This window comes from Corapipo altera, unplaced genomic scaffold, assembly GCF_003945725.1.
Source record: "Corapipo altera isolate COAL_440 unplaced genomic scaffold, ASM394572v1 49, whole genome shotgun sequence".
Classification (NCBI taxonomy): Eukaryota; Metazoa; Chordata; class Aves; order Passeriformes; family Pipridae; genus Corapipo; species Corapipo altera.
In genome coordinates, this window is record NW_020884879.1 from 16,318,908 (window position 1) to 16,336,912 (window position 18,005).

An 18,005-nucleotide genomic window follows, 5' to 3' on the forward strand; every position below is an offset into this window, starting at 1 on the left:
AAAAGACCTTTCCTTTCATTGCCAATCTAAATTTTTATTTCTCCATGTCTATTTCTTTCACCAAACCTTATCACGAGATTAGAAAGTAATCTCTCAAGATTTTACTAATCACTCACTATTTCTTTTGACTCTCTCATGGGGTTCTGTCTGCTAACTTGGGAAGTCAGCACTAAGCTCAACACAAACTTTGCTATGTCTGCATTAACAAGCAGTGTATCCCAGTAAGAAAAGTTTGATGCAGTTAAATGGTTGGTCCAGGAGGTCCAGTTTCCATAGGTTAGGCATTTTTGAGGGAGGTTATTCAGCTGGAGAATATTAGCTGCACTTCTGCACCTTTTTTGAAAGAAGTGAAGTCCAAGAGACTTCACAAGGTGAAGTAACATGATAAGAAAGGGTGGCCAAGAGGTTCACTTCAAAAGTATTCACTCATGATCTGAACTCTAATACAAAGGTATTTCTTAAAAACACAGCATATAAACTATCCACCATCCATTCAATAACTAAATACTCAGTGTCTAACATAAGATGCAATAAAATATTTATTGCAAAGTGTCTATCACAAGTAATTTTTCAGAAACAACCAGACTTTTACAGGACGTTCCACAGTTTGTCAACCTAGATATGAAGAATTATAGCATCTACATTATCTTCGGCTTTTTCTTAGAACTGTATTTTCACAACTACCTTTTACAAACTAATACTTCTCTCATAGACTACTCCAGCTTTTCCCAAAATCTGCAAGTCTTCTGAACCTAATTTCCATAGTGCAATTATAATTTTGGAAATAACAATGAAAGGTTCTTTCCTCTATAGCTGACAGTTGTGCTGGGGGAAAAGAGAGGAAGATAAGACAGATCAACCTAAGTTGGAGTAGAGGGTGTAAGTTTTCAGAATATGCTTTCTCCAAACACTTCCTCTTCTCTACTGCAGAAATAATATTCCATATTGCTCACTTTTGCATAACTGCAAATTAGCAGTCCACGGACTACACTGAACTGCCTCACACACCATAGAGAAGTATAGCATCAGTTGTTTTAGAAAAAAGCAGCCCTGCCAAGAAGGATTTGGGGGTGCTGGGGGTTGAGAGGCTGTGCATGAGCCAGCAATGTGCACTTGCAGCCCAGAAAGCCAATCGTATCCTGGGCTGCATCAAAAGCAGCGTGGCCAGCAGGATGAGGGAGGAGATTTTGTCCTTCTACTCTGCTCTCTGAGACACTACCTAGAGTACAGCATCCAGCTCTGGGGCTCCTGGCACAGGAAGTACATTGACTTCTTGGAGCCAGTCCAGAGGAGGGCAACCAAGATGAATAGAGGGATGGAGCACCTCTCCTACAAGAAAAGACTGAGAGATTTGGGATTGTTCAGCCTGGAAAAGAGAAGGCTTAGGGGTGACCTAATTGAGGCCTTCCAGTACCTGAAGGGAGCCTATAAGAAAGATGGAGATTTTACAAGGGCATGTAGTGATGAGACAAAAGGAAATGGCTTCAAACGGGCAGAGGGTAGATTTAGATTAGACTATTAGGAAGAAATTCTTTACTGTGAGGGTGGTAAGGCACTGGAACAGTGCCCAGAACAGAGCCCTGGAACAGTGCCCAGAGAACCTGTGGATGCCCCAGCCCAGGAAGTTTTCAAGGCCAGGTTGGATTGGGCTCTGAGCCTCCTGGGCTAATTAAAGCTGTCCCTGCCCAAGGCAGTGGAGCTGGAACTAGGTGATCTTTAAGGTCCCTTCCAACCCAAACCATTCTATGATTCTTTCTGAGTGGATGTAAATGTTTCTCTTGCCATTGTTTTAAAAGCATTCTTCATGAGTCTTTACACCTACCTGGATACCATTTTTGGAAAAACCTCATCAAAATGGAATTTCTGTCTCTATGACTCATGAGCAATACTTCAGTGCGACACAGTTTATAACTGAATGCTGTTTACTAGACATACTAATTTTGAAGATAGAGGAAAACATATGAAATACAATGCAGTGCCTTCTTCATGGAAATTAATTTAGTTGCTGACTGAGGTGCTCACAAATTTTCATAAAAGCTTTTCCTTATGTCTCTTCTCTCAGCTATTGTATCTCCAGAATATAAAAAGACCAGCATATAAGAAAGGACGTTCACATTATTCCTAATCTGGATACCCATTACTTGGGTGATAGTAAATATGCCATCTTTAGGAACAACTATGACCTTAACTTTTGTGTTGCTGATAGTTGGGAATTGAATAAAAATGGATAGGGACTGAGAAGCTCTCCACTCCCCAAGTATTTCAATCAAAATGCCTGAAAATTACTGCATATTTCCTTTTTTTAGCCTAAGGACATTTCATGAGGATGATAGCTTGCTATACAAAAAAATAAACTGAGAAGAACAGCCATGGGGGTTACCTTTTGGAAATATTTACCATGTGTGTTCTTACTGCAAAGGAAAGGTCTCTAACTTGTCCAAGACAAAAACTGACCTGCAGTGGAGCATAGTTCATCCCAGAATCATGGGGAAAGAGAGCTGCAAAGGGACTGCCTAAGGTTACAAGTCTCACAGTCTATCCCAGCAGCACATCAGTAATCCATGTCTAACATGAGAGACATGTGGAGCTGTGCAAGGAAGCCAGGCTTTGGAGGGGCATGGATCTGGCCCTGCCACATGCTGCTTAAGCATGCTCTGAATTTCAGCTCTTCACATTTTCCACGACAATTAACATTTCTGCAACATGTCCTAAGCTTTCAAAAGATGACACCAGGAAATGAGTGGGAATATTGCCACATCTACACAGCACACATTGCAAGCTTGCCAGTGACTGCCAACACCATGCTCAGTTGTGGCAGACACCAGAAAGTGACACAGGAGAGTTCTGATTTCTGTCACTCCTTTATCAAAACTGACTTTTACAGAGGTGCAGAATCATCAGACTTGAATTGTAGAGAACAGACTATGATTTAGCAATGTACTACTAAGTTTTAGTGCCAACAAAATCACTCATGTAATAAAACAGATTATCAATTAAAAGTTCATGGAGAAATCTAATGTATTCTTAACCTGCAGCAAAAATGCAATGTTTATTTAGAACTACTGACATAATTTTGGTTGATATACTAAGGAGTTTAAGAAACTATGCCAACAGAGAGATATTTTTCCTCTTTATTTTTCTTTTCTAGAAATTTGTGAGATTCTAAAAAACAGGATTTAAGAAAAATTGTTTAGGAAAAAACCACAATACGATAATAGAAAAAATAAGAGTAGCAGATAATAACACAAGTGGTGCTTGGAGCAAAAAAAAGCACAAAAATTCAGAGACGGTGTAACTGGTGATCTAATGTTATATTGATTGTCAAGATATTTCTTCTTAAGACACTCAGAGACTGCAAGTGCAACATGGTGTTTAGTGAGACATATTGCAAAAGGTGGCTAAAAATTACTTACACAGCAGTTTCTGAACTCTACCAAGAAAGAGAATTTCAGACCAGAACCCACAAGTTCATGTGGCTCGTTGGCCATGTAACAACTTTCTTAGTTCACAGCTTGTCATGCAGTTTCTAGTGTATGTATCAGTGAAGAGTGGTATGAGAAATGAGAGGCTGGTTACTTTAAATATGGATTTAGAGACCTAATATTTGGCCACTCTAACACAGAAGTTGCAGGAATATATCATAAAGATTGCACCTTCAAGCGTGCAAAAGGTAAGGTTTTTAAATATCTTTCTAAAATTGCTTTTATTATCTAAAATACATATAAGGCTTGCTCTACTGAACTAGTCTTTGTTAACAGCTATGCCATATACATTAAATCAGAATAGATTTAACTGTCACTAACAATGAGACAAAAATTATTTCTTGAATCTCTAAGCTGATTATATTTTCCACTATTTTATCCAAACACTTCTCTGAGGTGAAGAATCTTGCAATTATAGACAGGTTACTGAAGGTTACTGAGGGTTACAGGTTACTCAGTTATACTAATTCCTATCTAGGATATTATTCTCTCTTTTTATCACAGATTATCAAATCATCAGTTCCTGACCATGAAGCCCGATAAACTTACTTGTTCATGCTTCTCAAAGCAGAGAACTCTTCCTGAATGTCATTGTCTGGAAACTACCAGAACTTTCCAGCCTAAATTTATGTTTAGTTTCCAAAGAAAGTCCCTGCTCAAAGCAGCACATTCTAGTTCAAGCCCAGATTGTTTCCTGCTCTCCCCTCCCCTGATGTGAGAGGCTTCAAAACTTCTGCAGTATTCAGGCTGTGGCTAACATGCAGCTTTCACTGCCTACAGCCCCATGACCCTCATCTTCCTCTTATGTTATTCATTACAGCTGAGAGAGCTTTAATGTCATTGTACCTGCTCATCTATCAGTAAAAACCTTAAATTTACAAAGAAATCGTGGCACTGCTACAGTGCAAAATCAGAAAGAAAATTCAAAACCATCTGGGTAGAGACAAGGTTTGACAGTATTTGTAGCTGCTAATCAAGATTCAGCCTGGATATTCATCTGACAAGTACAGTCATGGGTTAAAATATTCTCATTAACTGCATTTAGGAGATGAGTATATCTGAGTCAAACTAATGTTCTTATCCCTTCACACTCACGTGTCCAATTATATCAAATGTTTTGTATCTTTCCTGTCCAAATGGAGGCAGCATGTATCCAGAGACAATCCTTTTAGAGGTGTCGTGGACTATTTTTTTTTTCCTCCCTTTTCTAGATTGGGAATTTGGCCATGCACATGTTTAACAGTTTGCAGTGTTCTTGTACAATATTCATATTCTTTAACCACAGCCAGACAGAATAACCACAAAACATCATTAATGGCCCCGTCATTAATGGCAGAGAAGGTTGTCTTCAGCTACCTTCTCAGAACATGAAGTCTTCAGGTGAACAAAAGAGCAGCATGGAGAAGTCAAGCCCACTCTGCCGTTTAGGTGTACAAGACACAAGACCTAAGTCATGTGAAGTCTATTTCGAAGGCAGAAGAAGAATGACAAAGCAGGTGGGACTTTTCACAAATGTGAAACAATATACTCTACTTTTGGCCAGGGTATGAACTCCAGGACGGACAGACTTAAAGCCAAATTCACCTGGACAAAGATGGACAGTCCTAGCTTCCATTACCCTCCACCCAGCAGCAGCAGCACCAAATTCTCTAGCTTATTTCATCAAACCAGGTGGCACAGGTACTTCACTCACTGAGCAGGGGTCAGATGACACCACTAACCCCAAAGTGTAACAAAGTTTCTTTTTTTTAATCTACCTGTGCCAAGCAAAACCCCTCAGAAGATTACAAGATGCAAATGCAAAAGCTAAATCATCAAGTCACAAGGCTGTGAAGTTGCTAAGGCGCTTCAAATACCACCCTACTAAAGTGTGATCTTTAACTGAGATGCTGAGATGTTCTACTTCTGTTCCCTGGTTTCTGCTGTTTCTGCTGGTGCACACTGAGCTGGGGCTGGATTTCCATCTCATCTGTATTACTGGCCAGGCATATAGCATACAACATTTCATATGAATTTGTGCATGCAATCACACTTGCATACCTGCAGATCGTTCATAACAGGCTGGTCCCACTGGAAGGACACCACACCTAGTATGATGTGTTGCAGTTACACTTTTCAGTAAAGTATTGGACATCTTCATAGGTCCTTGACATTCCTGAGTCTGTGCAGAGCCACTGTGCACATGGGGCTCTGCGACCCTCAGACAAACTCAGAGGGTACTCTCACACCACCATGCTTCATCCCCAGTCTGCTCTGTGCTGTGAACACGTATATTGCAAAATAAATTTTATTAAAATAATGACGCTTCCAAGATGTTCCTTTTGGTTTGGTTTTTGGTTTTACTTTTAAGTAATTTGTCATTTGGAATATTTTTTTCCCCTCAAATGCCTGTGGGAACCTGTATTGCTACTAACTTATCACTTAAATAAGGTTCTTTCTTTCAAGAAAACCTGAAAAAAGAAAATAGTGAAGCTTTCAAAAACAGATGTCCATACATACAGAAAAGACAGTAAGTACATAAATACTGAATAGCCAATTTCCTCCTCAAGACCTTGCAACAGGAGTTGCTGGACTGAGCCAGCAGAGGAGTGGACAAGTTATTTCACTGGCCAAATACCTATGAAAGAGGAATAATAGAGCATTATGCTACATGTGCTCAGAACAGACGGAAAGACTCTTGGGGAAACAGGAGAACAAAAGCACAGATAAGACAAAAAGTGTGGAAGGAAGCCAATGCAATACAGCAAGCAAAAAAAGGTGAAGAGCAGGGAAGAAAGGACAGTCCAAGTTCCTAGCCTTCACATAAACTGGTTGTATCTGATTTTCATCCTCCAACACTGCCATCAGGTTGAAGAGTCTTATTAGCCTCTACAGGTTGCTTCTTTGAGCCTGTGACCTCTGCAGTTTTTTGCCTCTGGCCATGCAACTGTCTTCTTGCAGTCTTCTGGGGCTGAGTAAAGTTAGCATCAATAGTTCTTGATGCAAATACCCTACTGAAATGCAAATATTAGATCTACCTTTAGTACACTATTATTTCAGGATTTCTAAATATGGAGGTATCCCTACATTGATTACAAGTTTCATACCATAAAGCTCTTCAATGCAAACACAAATATAGAAACCTCAGCAGAAACTCCAGAAATGAGTAATTAAAAGGTAATAAAACCAAAGCATATCCAAAAGAAAGATCATTTGGTCAGATTGACATCACCTACCATAACTTTGCCACCCAAAGCACACAAAAAATAACTATTAAAAATAGGAATAAATTAAAAATCATTCATTGTCAATGAGGAGGCTTAATTGCAATACTGAAAGACTATTTTGAGTGCTACAAAGTATTGCTAGAATTACAACAACTACAATTTATAGAAATAGAATTTTCTTACAGAAATCTACATCATGTGCTATAACAATAACCAGCTCTACCCTCTCTGTGGATTTCAACATTTTACTCCCCCGTTACTTCAGGAAATGCTGAAAACAATTTTTTCTCCATTGTGTAGTAATGCATCTTGACAGCAAACATACTACACAGTGCTGTCTTTTGAAACCCTGAAGATTGATTTATATTCACCAGACTTAAAACAATCTTTCTAATGACGACCCATCAGATAGCCTCATAGTGGAGAGCTTTGACTGCCTTTGTGTGAGATCTCATTCTCACGTTGCAGCAGCGACTTAAAGAGCGAGAACCATTTTTTTTCCAGAGGAATTTTGGTGTCCAACTCCCTTTGAAGCCTCCCTTCCTACGTATCTTTGAAAATCTGATCTTCAATTTGTTACCCATTTTCCCTTCCCACTTAATATGACAATGCCTTCTCTCCTTCCTTCTTGAACACTCAAATAAAAGGGCGGTAGCAAGTCCATACTACTAACATGAATGTAGTTGCTTGGAAAGTCACAGCTCCCTCTCCCAGTCCTCATCTATTCTTTTCCATCTAGTTGCATAAAACATCAACATGATGGGCCACAGGCTTCTGTTTCTCAGTCTACGCCAACAATCAGATTTGATTTATGTTCTTTAGATGAAAGTAAAGATCCTCATAGGCAGTAACTGGATGCAATTGTCTGCTACAGAAAAGAGTTTTCCTACTCCTTTCAAATTTATTGATTACTCACAGCCTTTCCTCTCTAAAGTGTATCTACCAGTCTGGGCTCGGGTGTTGGAATAGCCACTATCTGATAAAACTTAAGGGATGGCAATTTTATGAGCTTCTGTTGTTATTGTTCCTTTAACTCCTGTATCAGCGCAGCACAGTAATTCACTGGTAAAGGAATATTAGAGATAAGGTATGATAATGAACATTTTGATTCCTACTTCAATAATTTTTTTAAGAGATTTTCTTAGGCAAGTCATACAGGACCTTAATTTTTATGGTATCCAGTGTCTGCCTATTTCTACAATAGAGGGTATTTTGGGGAAAAATACTTAAAGAGAACATGGAAACCTCAAATATTGTAGTATTTATATCATTGGCACCACAGTGGCATACCAGGACTGATTTTTCTGAGTGCCTTTATCCAGACATTTTAGTGTTATGCCTTTGCATTGATCCTGGGAAATTTCTGACTGGTCAAGGTCTATAATTTCCTTGTTACTTCCCCATCAGTGAAGGCCAGGCTGCCTGATCCAGAGAAGAATTTTGCTCTATCAAAGTGAAATTAAGCACACAAAGAGTTATTATATATAAGCTGCATGCAGAGATTAAACTCAGACTCAATCACACAACTAAATCCCCATTCATTGCTTTGAAAATTTACAACTAAGTGTGAAGCTAAAAATATTAGCTAAAAACAGTGAGCTATCTTCCAACCACATCCTCTTGCTGAATAACATCAATAAGAGACAAGTCTGAAAATGTGCCTTAGAGGAATTACAGAGCATTTGTTTGAAATGTGGCCATTTCACTTTGGGACAGGTATTTTTTTTCTTCTTCTCTTCCCCCCCCTCCCCTCCCCCTCATCTAATGAACATATCCTGCACTTCAGGGTATGGAAACCTGCCAAAGTCACACCCATAGTCAAATCAAATTTAACATATCTTTACAAGATATTTATAACATGCAAATAGCTAGAGGCCTTGCTTCTCGTTCACATGAAGATCCATTATGCCAAAAAAGGAGGGCTCTTTCATGCTAGTGAGAATGAGTGCATGGTAAAATAGAAGCTGATTTCACATATTATATTTAACATGTGAAGATTCAGCAACTCACATCTCCACTCTGTGTGCAACAAGTAAGCAAACCACACTGCCACATTTTAAGAAAGATGTTTGGTGAGCCCTTATGACTCCACTCTTAGAATCAGCCACTTATGTCTCAGCAGGATTCTGCTTCAAGAAGCCAAGAAAAAACAATTTTACTTCACCCTTCATTAAAAAAAAATAGGAAACTCTTGCTTCATTCACTCCACTTTTTCTTAAGTCTCTTTAGCAGGTCAAGGAGCCTAACAAAACATTTTCTCAAGATAAAACAGATTAGCAGTAAAAATTCCACCTTCAGATTCTTAGGCATCTGATTCTCTTGTGAATTTTGTCTCTTGGCACACACCTAATTCAGAAATAAATTATTCTACTGTGTTTCTTTGACAAACTGCTCACTTAAGAGTAATCAGAGACAGGAATTTTCAAATTAGAAAGCTTAGACCAGAATCATCAAGCACAAGTTATTTGTTGGGACACTTTCTGAACAACATCGGAAAAACGCATGCTGAGCACCCACGCCTGCTGCGCCCACTGCAGCCACCCAAACCTGTGGGGCTCTGTGTGCTAGGGCTGAGCAACCAGTCTGCAGTGCTGAGGAGGGTCATGTCACCTGAGGGAAAATGGCAAACAAAAGAAAACCATTTGGCTTCATCTCAGGAGGAAAACACGTATTGCAAGTTAGAGCTTTCTGGGTAGAATTCACCCCAAATTCTTTTAAACTTTAAAATTATAGTGTCAGATAAAGAAGTTACCTTGTCGGGTTTACCTGAATTTCTTGAAATAAACTCTGATACCTACCTATAACTTGGAATAGGATTTCTCAAATTATTTGCTACCTTAGGAGAAGGCATTAATGGGTAGATACAATATGTAGCTCATTTCCTGACATAGTAATATTAAGCATTTTTTAGAGTGTATGTCACCACACAGCAACTACATATTGAACAAAAAGTTAAGCCAGATGATGAATGTCTTTCAGTGTTTCAAGGAACACTCCCAATTTTTGTGCTAAAAAACCTTCAAATTACATAGAAGTACTAAAGCTGGTGAAGTTTACAGCAAAGACTTTTGTGAGGTAGAGGAATTTTAATTTGAAAGGGTCAAGCAATTTCATCCTGTACCAAAAGTGATATATACCTGATAACATGATATAAAAATCTAACAACGTACTTGTGTATTTTAAAGGAAGAAGACTCATCTGTGGACATAAAATATTTTTCTGCTTAAACTACATGAACACAAGAAGCACTTTATTTATTCTTTAAAAAAGTTTTTTGTTTACTCAAATGGCTTAAAATTTTATTGTAATGCTTTTACAACAATAACAAAAACTAAATTTTACACAACCCTGGCAGAAACACCTGTTAATCTGATAACCCATAAACCTTCCCCACTACCAAGGACTCCAATTAGAATGAATAACAGAGATGTTTGGGGAATTGAGGGGGGGACGACATTTGTTTGATTGACATGTGCCTTTCCTGGGAGAATGCAAGGCATGTCCATAATCCTTAACAGTCTGACAGCACTAATATGACCTAGTTCTTAGGGGGGAAAAAAGGTATATCTTTGTTACAACAGTTGTTTACCTATACATTTATACTGAACAGTAATATTGAAGCTGTGTGACTCTCTTATCTAGTAGTGCATTAAGTCTCTGTTCACATAGCTAGCCAAATGTCATGTATGATCTTTCCCACTATTGCTGTGGAAATCTCACAGGAAAGAGTATTTTTTGGTGCTTGTTGTATAAACCCTTCTGTGTTTCATTATATGTATTATTATATGTATTCTAGATGTATTATATTACTGGAAAAGCTGTTAGGTTGTTCTGTTGTTAGTATTCTACTGAGAACAAACATAACTTATCAACTGCCTGACTGCTTCTTGAAAAATAGGTATCAGTTTACCCCATTGAATTACTACACCTGTTTGAATTTTGGCCACTCCATCAGAGCAGCAAGCTAGCCTGAGGAACTTTCAACACACAGTTTTATTAGCCTACTTGACAAAACTTTCATAGCCTCGGGAGCTTGGAAAAAGTGAGAACATAAAGAAATACCAAAATAGTGAAAAAGGCTGAAAAATTGCATTTTGTATTATGGCAATTGTAAACACCTACTTTTCCCCCTCATCGTTAAACTTCCCTTTCAGTTTTTTTGCCTTTTTTTACTTTAAGCTCTGTACATAGTACCTGCTCAGTCCGTTTAAACTCCACGACAGAAACACAAACCTGGAACAAAAGCTATTGCTGAAACTTGGTAATAGTAACTACTGATAAACACTGAACATTGACTTTATGCATCATATCTATAAACATGGAACATCTAAAATAGTAAAACATTATATAGCTTGCTGACTGCAACAACATCAATGCAACAAGGAGAAAAAACAAATTATGAAACACTAAAAAAAAAAAAAAAGGCTCACCTTCTGTGCCATTGGGTGTCATGGAATTATTATTTATATGGGAGTTATCAAGTTTTGGACCACTGGGGGATTCACTACTACCACTTAGTCGTCTGTGTGGGCTGGCTAGATCCTGCATTTCCATAGACCTGAAAACAAGATGCAACTAGTTTTAGTGACATATTCAACATGAATTACATAGGAATTGCCTTTACAAGATGCAGCCCACTGTTAATCAACATCCCAAAAACACTCAGTGAAAAATTCACAGCTTCTCCCAACTTGACCTATTCTAGTGCTTAATTCTTGTTTTAACCCCACACAACTGACCAGCTACTGGTCAGTTGTAATTATTTTTACAGCTTGTAACAGAATAATTCCAAGTACTGTACTTTAAACATTCATGTAACCTTCTATTTTTAAGACACCTACAAAGACGGAATCCCAATATATGAAGACATATATTCCCTTAACAACAAACTAACACTCTGCTTTTTCAAGATTTACCACTCAGTGGCAATATAATGGGCCTCCAAACCAAATAAAACACTTGAAGCAATTGTGGAAACCTATCATCTACTGACAGGGAATGAGATATTCCTGATGTATGTGTTTACTCTGGCAAACTACTTAATTGTTCCTCTGTTTCCGTTGAAACAAATGCAGCATTAAAACATTATTATGTCTGCTCACTTGTTTGCTTTGTGGATTACATAGAGCGTGCCCAACTGAAAAGGGATATGACCAACATACAGTGAATCCATATAGGCGTTAGTGTGCCTTAGCACTCTGCTGTATCTCAGCAGCTGTCACTTAGGCAAAATAAGAAGAGAACAATTCCAATTCAAAGCAAAAGTTAAAAGTTTAACCTGCACAAAAGCAGCTGAATATTTCATACTGGTGATTTCAATAGCTTTATATATACAGGCCAACAGCCATCACCACCACGACATATCCTTTGGTTGATGTTGGGGCTTATGACTGAAGTGCCCCATCCTTCCACTTTATACCTAAAACTTTTGATAATGTTATTTGATGTACTCATTCTAAGTAATTGTTCCCATAGGTGACTCTGCCTCCAAGGCATTTGAACTGGTAGTTTCTCAGTTTAAAAGAAATGCTTCGGCTCTTTTAAAGACTATTAAAATTATATAAAAACTTCCTCCTGCAGTAATGGTATGAAGATCCCTAAGCCTAAGTGTCATTTCAGCTATGAAGTTTTCACATTTTAACTGACATTTTATCACAAGTTCTAAACAAATATCATTCATTTTATATTTCTTTACCTTGTCTGATTTACACATAAAAAAGGATGATATCACAATGAGTTCAAAAAGACAGTATCTAATATAAAGTCAAACAATTTACTGAAAAAGTATATGTGTTCATGGTTTGCAAACTTGGTTGCATGCACATAAAAGCGATATTCCAGCACCTACTCATCCACTTAACGTGGAAAACAAGAATAAATATTTTACTTATCACTTGAAGTTAAAAAAAAAATACAATAAACAGCTTGCAGAAAAATAGCAATTTTCAGTCAAATCCTTACCTGCAGCTTGAGGAAACAGCAACATCTGAACTAGTTTGGGACTTCTGCACCTGTAAACCAGGGAAACAAACAGAAGCTTCTATTACTCCACTTTACTATGAGGCCTTAATTTAACGAAAGGATATCACCACAGATGACAATTCTGTTCTTTAAATCCAAACGGAGAGAGGTGGGTGCGGTGCCCGTGAAAGGCATATTGTCTTTAAATTGAAGGCTCGACTGTTGTTTCCCCGGCAGGTCTCTCTCCCTCCTCCCTGCGCTGGGGGACGGCAGCCAAGTGACGGGATAGTGATTCATCAGGGGCCCGTGACAGCTGCAGAGGGGCTCACTCCTCCCACGGCACAGCACGGCACGGCTCCGCCACGCACCCCCGCAAAGGTAACCCTGCCGCGCCGGCCAAGGGCAGCGAGAGCTGCTCCAGCCCCAAGCCCCTCAGCATCCTCCACCCCTCTTGCCTCTTCTCATCCCTCCCCTCCCCTTAACTCTTCACAGCTTCTTGCCCTCATTGTGTTCTCTGCTCTTTGCCATCCTATCTCCGTACCTGGGCCGCGGAGAACCCGCAAGCCACATTCACCCCAAAGGCAAAGTGGAGAGGCTGACACTAATGTTTTTGGGGGGAAGGGTGGGAACGACAACAATGGGTAGGTCTACCTGTGGTAAAGATCTTCAATATATGGCCAACAGTACTACACAACCATCTTTAAAACAACCCATCTCCAGCCAGTGCGAATTAAAATCAAAATCCCACATATTATTGCACAAAGTCCTACACGTAAAAATTCCAGTTGCTAATGAGATTTCTGATAAAATGACTTAAAAACCACTTCTGGCTAAATAAATAGGAGGAAGCTGTAGTATTTACCTCTGAGGTCACTCATCAGGTAAAGGAATCTGGTTCCACTGGGAAGCCCAGCAATAATTTTTCAGTTTAATAAAATTACTCCTTTTATAACTCAGGTGAGTAATAGTTTTCATATCCTATCAGAAGAACACTGTTGCTTTGCTAACACACTCTAGCCACTAATGATTGTCAGCAGGTGATAAAATTCAGGTGAACACTGTTAGCATAAAAGCACACAAAAGCTTCTCTGGGCAAGGTATATATCCTCTTAATGTCTGCAGTGAGGATCCTTCATGTGTGTTTCCATTCAACCTGAACTGACATCTCTTAAATGATCACAGAGCAAAGACAAGGGAGATGAGGCATTTTAAGTGCCATAAAAATCATCCAAGCAAATCCTACTTATGTGTCTGTGGGGTGGGGTTTTTGTTATTTTTAATCACAGACAGAATTACTACTAGAAAGAGTAAACAACTGCTAGGGGCAGCCAGGCAATGAAGAACATTACAAACGATGTCACAAAGCATGCAATAATACATGCTGAAAAACATCAATCTTTTTATAACTGGGTACTTAAGGTACTGCATAACACGCTTCTCAATACGTTGTTGCATGCCAAATCAAACCAGACTAGCAGATACAGTCAAAACTGTGCATTTTGTTTCAAAGATTTATTTTTTTCCTCAGTTCTTTACCCCAGAAACTGCTGCAGAGTGCCTTAGGATATGTTTCTGCTGTTACTTCTAAACACCTGGAAAAAATTATAGGTGAGAACTAAGTTTGCTTACAGAGCTATCTTCATTCCCTCTTACACAAGATCCTTTAAAACATATCTTTTATAATAGGAAAAACTTCCATTTTCAAATGGACGCTTTAATTAACTGATATTTTCCAATGTGCCCTACAGAATAATTCATATTTGATTAAATTCTAAAATACATGTAATCCTATTTTAATTACCAATTTTTAAAGAATAATAACTTCGGTGCATTTGTAAATATACATATATACATGTCATGTGTGCACATAGTGAGAGAAATTTCATTTATGGATGCATGGGAGAAGGCAAAAAAAATAACCAGGTCATTGGAAATGAATTAAATATATAACTTAAGTGTCCTCTGACACTTTATGATTTGTGAAAGTTCATATCCACAATCTTCATTTTCATTAGACATACTTTAGATATATTCCTTTGTGTCTCAAGGATTATTTAAACCATGTGTTGCACGTTACCAAATTTAAAAATGACTCTTTAATCAAAATAACTTTAAAACAACTAATCCTCACTTAGGCTGGTCAGCTGAATCCACAGAGTGGTCCAGGAAAAATAAATCTACTCTCAAGAATGCGAATGCAGACAACAATTAGACACAGATGTGAGTGAAATTAGTTACAGTTTACAAAATGCTACACTTCACATGCTTTCAGTTTTTTATGTGTAGTACAAAATTACAATGTAGTAAGGAACCACACTTATGATGACCAGTTAGTTCACAGAATAAAAACATTTCTGGGTGGTGTGTGCTTGCTCTCATACGTTCTCCCATTCTGTCAACAGATTTCTAGATAACTGAAGTTCTGCAACATAACTCACATATCAAACAAAAAGGGGGGGAAAACCCCAAATGCAATGGCCTTACCTGCCCAGAAATGGGGCACAATTTAAAAAAAAAGAAAAAAAGAAAAAAAAAGGGAGCTGTGACATTCCCTTCATACACAGTGCTCTGCTAAAACTAAAAATGCCGTATATGCTAAATGACACATACACATACTCCTTAATACCTCAAAAACAGTATTGTGTATAATTTGATTGTTGTAAGTAACGTTCACATTTTTTTCCTTAATACAAATTGCAGATCCGGGCACTATATAGTATATGGTGAGGAAAAAAGGACAATGATAGCAAAGCTACTTCAAATTCATCCAGTTAAGAATCTTAAATCAGTAACATCAAATTCTGATTAGTTAATGAGGTCTTTTAAGTTTGCCTTTTTTCTAATTAAATTTATAATTCTTCACAGATGTAGGTTTTGTTGATGTTCAATTTGTCTCTCTCATTTTGTTAAACCTCACATAGTACTCCACCAATCCATTGAATAGCCACATTAAATCTGTTAATACCATGCTCTTCAACCCCAGAAATTATTTCCAGAAGGCAAACTTGCTTTGAGAGATCATCAAACAAGACTTAAGGTACACATTTTATCACATTTTCCCTACCACAGAGCTCAGGATGCAGAGGAAAATTCATGACTTTTGCACTGTTTATTATACTTTGCTAAATTACAAATCAAAAGCATCTGACAGAAGATCATGTATGAAGCCAAAAAGTTAATAATGTTCTGTGAAAAGTAAACTGTAAATGGGAAGGGATTCTAAATTTCAGCAGCACAGAGCAAATAAAATATAGGTACTTGTCTAAATTACAGGTTTTCCACAGTATTTTTGCTTGCTAGGAGTAATTTTTTCTAATGGCTATAATTTAAAAACATTTTTCCAGCTGAAAAGAAATTTTCAAAGTGAAAATAAGAATTTAACCCAGAAAACTATAGCCAGCACATGTGCTTTACCCTAAAACACAGTTCTACTTTAAAGAAGCAAATTTCAAAGACAATGGCAGTTTTCAAATCAGACTTCCTTCTTAGGAAAAAAAAAAATCTGTCATTTTTAGGAAGGGGTGGAGGGAGAGAGAGAAGTGGAGTTTTCCCCAACAGCACTCTTTGCCTCCTTAAAAGTGCTATGCAGCCAGTATCTGCAGTCATAATGGTTTCAACAGCCAAAATGTTACAAAACTAAAATGCAAATTGGCTGCAGAAAGGTACCTTGCTGGCAACCCAGGAAACTTGGTAATACTTTCACTCTTCCTATAATCGTATTGCTGGGCTCTAAGGGAAGAAGTAGGGCTTTTTCACTAGATGTTCACATCAAAAACAAATTGCACTTATTAAAGCAAAAGCAGGTAATTGCAGTTATTTAATTTTTAATTACTAGTTTAAATTCTAAAAGTGCTATCCTGCATCTTCACTTCATGCAACTATGAATGAAAGGTTTTGAAACCCCAACACTTTCTTCCCTTTAAGAAAGAAGCACTACAATGTGACAATGCTCCTATTATGACCAGCCATTTAAGAATGTCTTTCTGCTTTTCCAAGATTTTTTTTGGCTCCTGAGAAATATTTCATACTTATTGCAATTCAAACAAAATGATTACTCATTCTTTTTTTCTCCTCTCTCCAAAGGGGAAGCGTGACTCAAGCCGTCTGTCACTGAGCAGAACTGCTGAGAGGGGATGGCTGCTCATTTCCAGACCCTTCCAGGCCTTGGGAAAACTCTGACAGCAGTGAGGTGCTTGGCTAAAAACTGCATGTCATGGGTTTGTGAGCAACATATAAAACGCTGTGTGCATACATGTTTATATACCTAAAATTATATAACGTATATACACACATATATATGTATGTATACAGATCCACATATATAATCCATACTTTTAATTTTTTTTACACACCAAACCAGGAGTCTGTGTTTTGGCAGATGCTTTGCGAACTGTCTCAGTATGGGATGGAAAATAAAAGAATCTTTATACGTGGTATCTAATGTTAGAAACTTCCAATGATACACTACACCACATTTCCACTTATTCCAAATTTTCCTCGGTGCTCATTTTTAAATTTAAACAAACTACATGAAATATACTATCCTCTTTTTTTTTTTTTTCCTCCTGAAACCTCTTCTCTCTTCTGCTTGCTTCACTTTTAAATGTTTGCTTACAATAGAAAGGAAAAAAAAACACACCAAAACCCAACCACCTTCAACTAAATGTTTTTAAATGCACTAACAGCTTTAATTTTCCAGAATAAATCTTTCACTGCAAAGGGCAGTTCTTCCTCTTGATGTTTGAAACACTGAGAGAAATACATACTTGGGAATGTTTGGTGGGTCTCGGTTGCTCAAAAGCAAGATGTAAATTTAACGAGACTTCAAAAGGTCTTTAACTTCCTCGTTCTAAGATCACCGTTCTAAATAAGCCACCTAAAATGTCAATAAACGTCAAATATTTCAGTTGCGCAGATGTTTATTCTGTCATCTTGAAGAGTTCTCCTGTGGGGACCTATGTGTTTTCCTTGGTGTTCGGAAAATTTAAACATATTAAGCAAAAGGATTTCCTGCTTCAGAAAGCACTGTCAAAATCTCTGTCAGGCATTCTTCCTCCCAATTTTTTTATTATTTTTCTCACGCTCTCATGTCTCTTTCAGCAAGGTCTGCCGGTTTCCTACAGTACGTGTCTCTTACCCCCCCGTTTAACATCTCACCACGACGTTGCTCCTATCTACCGAACTATTAGCGCTCGAGGAAATCAAACAGGAGAATCCCCAAACCTGGCTGATCACAATAAACAGAACCGCCTAACATCTGTTTTGTGGGAAGCCTACAAACCCCAGCCTGAATCACGGCCAAAATTAGCTGCAGCACCTAGTGATTTATAATTGAGCGCTGCTCTCCTCCGGGACG

General features: G+C 38.1%; 1 protein-coding gene and 1 long non-coding RNA gene across 2 annotated transcripts in view; one reads left to right on the top strand and one right to left on the bottom strand.

The window, feature by feature from the left end:
- Positions 1 to 18,005, bottom strand: part of EYA1 (EYA transcriptional coactivator and phosphatase 1) — a 163,573-nt gene that overhangs the window by 73,808 nt on the left and 71,760 nt on the right. Inside the window, exons 3-5 of the mRNA XM_027638873.1 lie at positions 12,650 to 12,699; positions 11,119 to 11,246; positions 9,236 to 9,298 (exon numbers count right to left, since the gene is read on the bottom strand). Of these exons, the coding sequence (XP_027494674.1) occupies positions 9,236 to 9,298; positions 11,119 to 11,246; positions 12,650 to 12,699 (241 nt within the window). The remainder of the gene's footprint in view (positions 1 to 9,235; positions 9,299 to 11,118; positions 11,247 to 12,649; positions 12,700 to 18,005) is intronic.
- Positions 12,985 to 16,925, top strand: LOC113945037. Its single transcript, XR_003526925.1, has 3 exons — positions 12,985 to 13,027; positions 14,178 to 14,257; positions 16,733 to 16,925. It is a non-coding gene; the product is annotated as an uncharacterized LOC113945037 (long non-coding RNA).